Source organism: Halyomorpha halys, unplaced genomic scaffold, assembly GCF_000696795.3.
Source record: "Halyomorpha halys isolate HHAL.00 unplaced genomic scaffold, Hhal_1.1 Scaffold124.1, whole genome shotgun sequence".
In the NCBI taxonomy this organism is placed as follows: domain Eukaryota; kingdom Metazoa; phylum Arthropoda; class Insecta; order Hemiptera; family Pentatomidae; genus Halyomorpha; species Halyomorpha halys.
The window spans coordinates 589,649-598,805 of record NW_027111282.1 but is presented as its reverse complement, the minus strand read 5'-3'; the positions used below and the strand labels follow the sequence as shown (position 1 = coordinate 598,805).

Below are 9,157 nucleotides of genomic sequence, written 5' to 3'. Positions count from 1 at the left end.
TATACATACACACACATATGCTGAAATGAATGATGCTTCATTAAAACTATTTTATTTGTTTTCACAGCTGCTAGGAACGAAGGCCGGGACACGTGTTCAGTATTTATATATTAATACAGAATTACCAAAGAAAATTCAATCAAAATCGGTCGCCCCCGTGTTTACCGTGCCCTAGTTAATTATAGTTAGTTCTAAAACTTGATAATAGTTAATTAATCTTTAGTGATTAAGACGAATAAAGTGAGTAACTTCTAAACTGCAGAATACCTTCTTGTTAATAAAAGTGATTATGCCCCAGAAATGCTGAAGAGGGGAGGTGCTTGACAAGGTGATTAATTTCGCTCTAATCATCTCAATTCGATCGGAGTCCATTATAACTTTTTTTTTTGGTCTGTAGAGAGCGCGAACAGCAAATAATGAACGACCCCTAAGATATTTGGAACGCACTATACGAGGATAGCAAACCTTGGTTCGGTGTTTCCAATGCTGAATGCAAATATTGTATATAGGTGCGGATATGTATTTATTTTATTGTTTAAAAAAATTTATTTTCTTTGTTATTATTTAATCAGTTCTTATTGTATCCATTATATTTTTATTTATTTATATAGTTTAATTCAGATATCCCCTGTGTTGATTGTAATAAGCAATGTTGGAGGTTATTATCAGAATTAATTGTAAGTCGTCATGGGTGTAACTTATGTGAAGTGTGTAATGGAATTTGAAATAAATTGTACATGATAAAAAGGAAAATAAAACTTCTAATCATTATTAATGAATAAAAAATGATTTTATGTTGTGTTTAAGCCAAAACTGTGCACAAAATGCTTTTTATTATTAATTATTTATTTAATACCAGATCAGCCTGGTAGGCCTTACATGGTTAATGTAAAAGGTACTTTTTTTAACAATTGCTAATTTATTTTATCTTAATAAAAAATTAAAATAAAATAAATAGATTAAAATAATAATTCTTAACGAAATATAAAAGTAAATTTAATAACAAAGACAATGACATTTATGGATTTAACAAAACAAATAATTTACTTATAATGGAAAAAATGTGTTAGTATTGTTAATTAATTAAATTTTGACCACTTAATTTAATCAGTGAGATGATAAATCATAATAAAAGATATTACAATTTTACTTTCTAATGATTGGTAAGTAAATCTTACCGCAAAAACAATAATTTCATATTAGATTAGATAATATTTCACACCTAACCGGACAATAACACATTATTTTATTTATAAAATGGAATTATAAAAATATTTCATTCATAAACGAGAGTGGGTACCTCAGGGAGTAAATTGTGGTGCTACTGTGCTAAATAATTATTTAGTCCGTTAAACCAGCCGAGGGTTCGGGGAGCCCTCCTGGGCCACACCCAGCACTCTATAAAGTTGTTGCAATCCTCTGCCCCTATAAAATATTACACAACCGTTGTAACGTAGTGGATCCAAGACCCTATAAGAGTTGTGGCGGCACAGGTATTCATTTATCAATAACAGATTAGTATAAGAGTCAATATCAATACAAGACATAAATTAATTGTTGGGAACTTATAAGAAAACATCGAGTCATCTTAAAACCACCAGATAATTAAATCAGTCAACGTTTCGCCAGTTTTCAGTTATCATAAGGATTGGAAACCTTTTCACTACAATCCGTGAAGAATCTTGGCTTTAGTAATTGATAAAAAAGTAGAGTTTACATCTAGATTAACGGTTGTGCAAGCAGGAGATTTGACTTGGACCACGCTCAACTACTGGATTTTTCTCCCAATAGGGTATATCCAGTTTATAAGACTCTACCGACTGATAAATAATAAATAATTTGATGCCGCAGATGGACTCGAATCATCAAATAAGCACAAGGTCGCTTATACTTTGACAAAATATAATACATCTCATATCAACAAATTCAGAGATATTTCATGAACAGTATATTTCTTTGGACATCCAAAAACATTTTTAAAAAAACGGAATGTTCTCTTAATTACTTACACACGGAATTAATTCTTAATTACGGAATGTTTTCTTAATTACTTACACACATTGTATCCCATTATTTTATACTTTACTTTTCCTATTTTTTTCTATCTGTTTTTTTTTTTTATTTCTTCTCCACCTATTATGTATATTTCCATTTATTGTTCACCTAATTTAAATACTGTTTTATCATGTTTACTTTACAAATTATTTTCGTTATTGTGGCACAACTGCCGTCCCCACTCCTCCCAATACCAACGGTCACTTCTGTTTTGACTGCCGTCAAAATAGGTATGCATTCTGTCTCATCATTTGATTTGTATTCTTTTTTCTTTTTACATCTCTTTATTTGTATTTTCTTTAATATTTCTTTTCTTATCTATCTGTTACTATTACCCTTTACATTTACTATTTACTACCTTTAATTTTTCTTATTATATCTTACTTTTTTACATTTTATACCCCTGTTATTTTACACTTATGTTTTTGTTTTCCTTTTGTAACTATGTGTTTGTATCTTTTTTAGCCCTGACGAAGCCCTGCAACGTGGGGCGAAACGTTGGCTCAATAAAATAGTATAATTCTACTATTTGAGTTTTTTGACCGCACCCGGACAATATTCCTTTCGTTTTTGTTTTATTTAGTTTTTTCAAAAATGTTATATTTTTTAGAAAGTGTTAGCAAAATAGGAAATGCCTGAAATGCCTTATTTTCCCCTATCTCATACTTTATAGGATTAGTATTTCGAACGGAAATGGTTAACCCAATTGATAGATAATAGCCTTTATACAAATGAAGCGTCTTTTAATTAAATCACTCGCTACGCTTGCTCAAGAAATAAACAAATCCCAAGCGGATCGGGTTTTGTTGATTTTCGGTTTGGGTCTGTGCCTGATTTCCCTTGGACAGTAGTTTTCTCATTGTGTAGAGATGTGTACATATCCACTTGCTACGTTGAAGTAATACTTTCAAATTAGCATCAAAGAAACTTATAAATGTTCAACCTATCCAAAACATTCCATTTGATTATTTCATCGATTATTTTTTATCCATAACGCTTAGCTATGATTAGCATTAATTATGGTAATGATTATTTCGCTCATGTTTTTGACATCAAAATGGCAGTGTGGAGATGTTTTATCTTTAATATCATTAAGACTTTCATCAAAGTTCTCTTGCTTCCAGATATTCGAAAACTTCGGCATGTTTTGGGAGTTTCATTTTCAACTAACAATCATACATACAGATATATTACCACACTACAGATCCCTTTTCTGGTTCTCAGGAGTTATATATTTTAACGAATGAGGTATCAAATGTAACAGTACTTCTTGGAAAAGAGACGAATCTCAATTTGGATTCTTAAATACTTACTAGAACTTTCACAAAAGTTGTTTTAAAAAATTATAAGTTTCCAGAACTCTGGTAGAGATAAGTTAGTGGATTGAGACGGTTCAAATTGAATTTTGTAGATTTCAGACCTCAGAATCAAATAATAATTTATAATAAATCTCTCATAGAATAAATTCCTTTCATATTAACAGGATAGACAAGCTCAAATGACAAAACATTTTTCATTGTGAACGAAAACAGCTTTTAGGTATATTTAAAAAAAATCATTTAAAAAAAACGCCATTCCTTTTAGCTTTTATTAGTATTATCTGCCATAAGTAATATTAAATGCTCCAAGTCAATAATTATAAACAAAAAAATAAAAACACAAAAATTGATAGAAACATTCTTATATCTATAAACTATAGTTGGCAGCAAAATTTCGATAGCAAAGCAGGATCGCTCATATGAAAATGCAATGAAATCATGCAAAATTTTGTCCGGGGCCGTTCAATTTAAATTAATTTGTAGCCCCGCTAAATTAATTTACTATCTCCATTCAAACGACTTCCTTAACCGGTTTGGACAAGTTGTTGTATTTTCGCTAATATTGGATCAATTAAGATTTTTATGAATATTGAGGCAAATACTTTGGAACGAAAAACCTCAAATTTCTCGGGGTGGGGAGGGGATTTTTTTCACGAAGGATTACAAAGGTTCATAATTGAAAATATAAACCAAAACGCTTAGAAATAATTTTTAACCATGTATTTAAAAAATTTAGAGCTTGTATTGGTTCCTTTGACTTGAATGACAGCATGCATTTTCTTTTCTTGCTCGATCGGATTAAGATTGGATTTACAATTCGTTAGTTCATTCTTTGTAGAAGCCATTTTTAGCCTAGGGAGTTTACGCGACACCACAGTAACCTCGAGTCTGCAGCAGTGTCGGTTCAAATCCGGCCTGGAGGTTTTTTATAGTATTTACACTTTTATTTTGTGGCGGTTCCACGGAATGAAAACCTGGCCCTCCCATTTAGGTTAGAATATGTTGGTTACTTGTAGGATAGGGCCGTCCGAAACTCAGATGGCTGAGGCGCTGGCGAATTGCGGACGGTGCCGGTTCAAATCCGGCCTGAGGGGTCTACTTTTTTCATTTCATGGCGGTCCCACCAAAAGAAAGCTTGACCCACCACCATGGTTAGAATAGGTTGATCACCTTTAGATGGACCCATTCGTGGAAGACTTGTAGAATATATAGGGGCCGGTTTTTCTCTTTAAAGTTATTCCATCCCACACCACAAGCGAACACCACCATATCGAACACGTGGGGATAAGATTCATTGAGCATATGGCTCTCTTGTTCTCATCCATTCACAATTGTCAGATAGATTGTGTATATAGATTCTCAAACCTGCTCTCCTAGTCTCTGACTCAGTGTGGAGCAACTGACTTGGCAGTGGTGCTGAAGTGCCGAAACATCTAGGAACAGCACTGCTGAGTTAATCCAATATAGTGCTGGAATGGATTCCTTTACACAAGAAGATGTGCTCTCTAAAAGAGTTTCCTTTGAGTCCCAACCAAACATTCCCTTTCCGTATGGCCCAGCCAAACGAACGATTGAGAGAACTGCTATAGGTAAGTCATGGGCACCCTTGTTGGTTAAGCACTTTGAAGACAACGTGTTACCTTCTTCAGAATACAGGCTAAGCATGACTTCTTTTAAAGCATTTGTTTAGAATCAGTGTCTTTGAGACCACTTTTCAAACTTTGCCTCCAGTATAGTTTCACTAAAGATGAGACCTTATGGGTGGAAAAAAACGTTAAACGCTAAATTAGCCAAATCTGTGTCGATCCAATTTCGGTGTACCTGATCAAAATCCGGTGCCCTAAGTTAATAGTAGCTGCCGTCTTTAGTATAGCAAGGCAGTTTCTGACAGCCACCTTTGCACGTTTTTACCTCCATCTTCATACTTTTTTCTTATAGTTTCATGAATTATTATAGATTGCAAGCCTCATTATGATCTAGGTTTTAGTCAATATTTTTTTTTATTATCATTATAGTAAATATAGTAATCTTATCCTCAATATGCCATGTTAAAATGTTGGATCTGAAAATTAACCTCCCATCGGACATCAGTTGGAAAACTGATTGTTTGTTTTTCTGTGGCCTGTCCTGATTTCCATTTATTGTTAATCTTTAGTTTTGCAATTCTATTAATCTTTAAATTATTGTAATTCAAAGTCTATCAGAAGTGGTATGAGCTGCTGTCATTTATGAAATCTCAATTTTTAATATTGATGGATTGTAAGAAAGTCATGTAGAGGAGTAGGGTTGGTAAAATTGATAAATAAATTTATATCTCTTAAAAATTTTGTAACAATAATAGGTATTAATGTATGTACCCAATTAATGTTGATATTGTTTAAAAATAAAATCTCAAATATATAAACTCAGAATAATAGTTAAAATTGCCACAATATGCGTTTTAATCTTTGGGTCTACCCAATTTCATCAATTATGTTTTTAATAATCTTGAGTAGATTTGAATAGAAATTTACGAAGGATGCATGGACTACGAAGATCATTATGAACCACAAAAAGAAACTATCTATTCACAGTGATAATGGATTAACACTGCAAAATTATTATTATTTATACAGCTATATAGCTTCCGATACATCTACGCTTTCAAATACTGACACCCTCTTAGTCCCATAATTAAAAAGGGAATCATGCATAAAATACATACAAACATGATTTAACAACAACCTACAAATATGGACTACATCACATGCACAAACAATCCTGATCAAAATTGAAAAAAATAAACACTCAGCAAAACAACATGAAACACAAAAAACACGTAATGAAACAAACATGACATTACATAACACTTAGCGAAAAATATAACATAGCTGGCTGGAATCCTTCACGTTGTTCGAGATGCAATAGGATATGATCCATACAGCAGCGGGTCTATGCTCGTGAGCCTTTTCCTGAAAGAATACCTCACAATTGTATTATTTAAAAATTTCAGAAAAATAATCTATTAAGCTGAAATATTTATATATTATCTTTTCATTGGCCAATTACATTATTCATCTTTAAAAAAATAACAGATAAAGAATTCTTCCACTATTTCATACACATAAGAAAATCATTACATATAGAAATAAAAATGACCTAGTGCAAAACATTCTCAACCTCCTGTAGGTCCTAGTACTTTCATTCAGATATTTTTAAATATCTTTTCGTGAAGCCCAATTCAGATTAAGGTATTACTAAATTCAAACATCTTAACGGTTATATGCTAGCATAAATTCATTTATTTATGTCAGATTATACTTTGATTCAGAGCAGCACAGATCAAGTATCAACAGCTTGCTTAAACAATATTTAATTTTCATTTTTAATTTATTATCTCCCTATTAAAAAAAAACGTTTATGTTGGGTACATTTCATCGCTCTCAAACTCATCACTCTCTGAAACTGCGTTAAGAACATATAAATGGTCATTGAACCAACCCCTTCTTAGATCAAGTGGTCCTATTGCCATTCCTTAAGTACTAAGTATAAGCTACCACCTTGTACTAAACGGAGTGGGAGCTCCCATGATTCCAAGAATTGTTTTCCCAAAGTATCCATCATCTCTCATCCTACTCCACTTCGATTACACATACAAAGTATATGTAGGAGGACTTTTTGGTGAGCAAGAAATGAGAATAAAATATCAGTGTTGTTTCGTAAGATTCATTTTCTGTGTTAAGCGCTCTGAATGGTATCTCAGAAAGGGTCCATCTTAATTTCTAACAACAATATCTTCTTGGTGCCTTCTTATTATTGTTCTCTCGTACCAGGCTATAGTACCTAATAATAGGAGAACGTCTATCACTGTTCTCGGTTTCTTGCCATATTCCTGGTTTGGTATTTTTCTCTTTTTTGCACAAACGGTCGACATATCCCAGGCACACCATCCTTGGTCGGCTACCACCACCATCGGCTTTGCAGAATAGGGGAACGAGTTGTGGCATCAATGGAGTATTATGTATTAGTATGTGTATTCACTATGTGTAATAAACCTTTGATCTAATAATACCTTTATTTCTTATAATATAAATGAGGAAACAACAAAGGGATATAAAACTATGGTGCAGACTGGTGCTCGGGGATGTGTATTAACAACAATATTCCTGGTATTATCCGGTCTCTGGTAGCTTCAACACTATCTTCTACGCTTCTTTCATTCGCCTACCACCTTGGAAAAGTATTTTCTTTACCTCTAGGAAGAGTAAAATTACCCTATGATTGCCTCCAATACATAAGACCTCGTACAGGCTGCTACACTACTAGTACTACTAATCAGTAGTTATGGGAACTATCTATTCCTCTTAAGACGTAGAACCCTATTTCCTTTAGCGGTCCATTGGTGCCAAGTAGGAGTACAATAGATTAAGACCTACTCAGTCTCCGAAACAGATTCTTAATGGCATTAAACTTCATCATGTCCTTTTGCACTAAGTTTCGCCTAGATTAGTCACATTTGGATAACCATTTCTAACAATATTATAAACATGTATTTTTTTTTTGTTTAACAATATAATAATAAAAAATCAAGAAAAATACTGATTTTATATTTATTATGTCTTCAAGATTTATTTAATATACATGAAACTTTAAATTTAATTTAAAGATTTTTTTTTATATTTATTATATGCAGCCCACAATTGGTTTAAACATTTCGACATTCCTAATTTACATCATTAAAAATGTTAATTATTCTTATATTTATTAATTGAAATTAATTAATAAAACAACGTTAATACTCCACAATGTTAATTGCTAATATACTAGTTCCTGAAAGTCTAAATAGAGTGAATCAAGAATTATAATCCACTGAATTATAATTACCAATACTATAGTTGCGTAAGAAATTAAAAAAAAATGTATCATAAAAAACTCAAAATCATCAAATTAATAATTTTTCCTTTCAATTATATTTGGTGTCAATTGATAGGGGAGATTTAATAGGGTAAATACAGATTAGAACAAAGGTTAATTCTCAACATGGAAGAACATATCAAAACATCAGATAAGTATTTCACCGTATACCTTCAAGTACCATCGGTAGAAAAAAGTAATATCCAATCTGAATTATGTAACCATACGTAATGTCACCTATTAATTTAATGTTTATTTCAGTTTTTAGAGGGATCAAAAAAAAAATATCATTATGTTTTAATTAAAATTCTAGATATAATAGTAAATTTGTGAGAAACGATAATTCTTCTGAATATAATAATATATAGCAATAATATAGGACAGGTAAAGACGAGAACGAACATCGTTACTAAAAATGATAGATTTTTTAAATGTATGACCTAGATAATGATATAAAAGATAAGATGAGGTAGGATGTATTTTTATTTTAAGTAAAGTGCTAAGATGGGGGGATAATTTTATTGTCAAAAGAGCCAGAGGGCGCCATCTAATGGTGTAGAAGCCAACTACCACCTGATAGGGCAAATCCCCCACCGGTTAGGACCAGGTGATTTGGAAGGGTGAGCCCTCTCTCTCTTACAAGTCTTTGAAGAGGAAAGAATTCTGGCTAGAGTGACTGACTACCTGAGGCCGACCTCACAGCAGCTGCATCTCATTTCAACAATATAACAATGTTATGCACAATTTTTGGCTCATCCCCACTACCATACTTATCCTCTTTCATTCCTCTATGGATAACTTTTTTTTTTTTTTTAATAATTTATTTATTGATATTTACAACTGTATACACATATATACAACAAGTAAATTTGCTGTAGGTGACATAGTGA

The 9,157-nt window shown here is 32.3% G+C and overlaps 1 protein-coding gene across 5 annotated transcripts in view; it reads right to left on the bottom strand.

Moving 5' to 3' along the window:
• Positions 1–9,157, bottom strand: part of Ih (hyperpolarization activated cyclic nucleotide gated potassium channel Ih) — a 734,518-nt gene that overhangs the window by 666,424 nt on the left and 58,937 nt on the right. For 3 of the 5 annotated variants that reach the window (XM_014416443.3, XM_014416447.3, XM_014416448.3), the window contains exon 2: positions 6,217–6,325. The exons of the other annotated variants lie outside the window; for them this stretch is intronic. In XM_014416443.3, coding sequence (XP_014271929.1) covers positions 6,217–6,293 — 77 coding nt within the window. In that variant the 5' untranslated portion in view covers positions 6,294–6,325. The remainder of the gene's footprint in view (positions 1–6,216; positions 6,326–9,157) is intronic. 5 annotated transcript variants of the gene reach the window in all.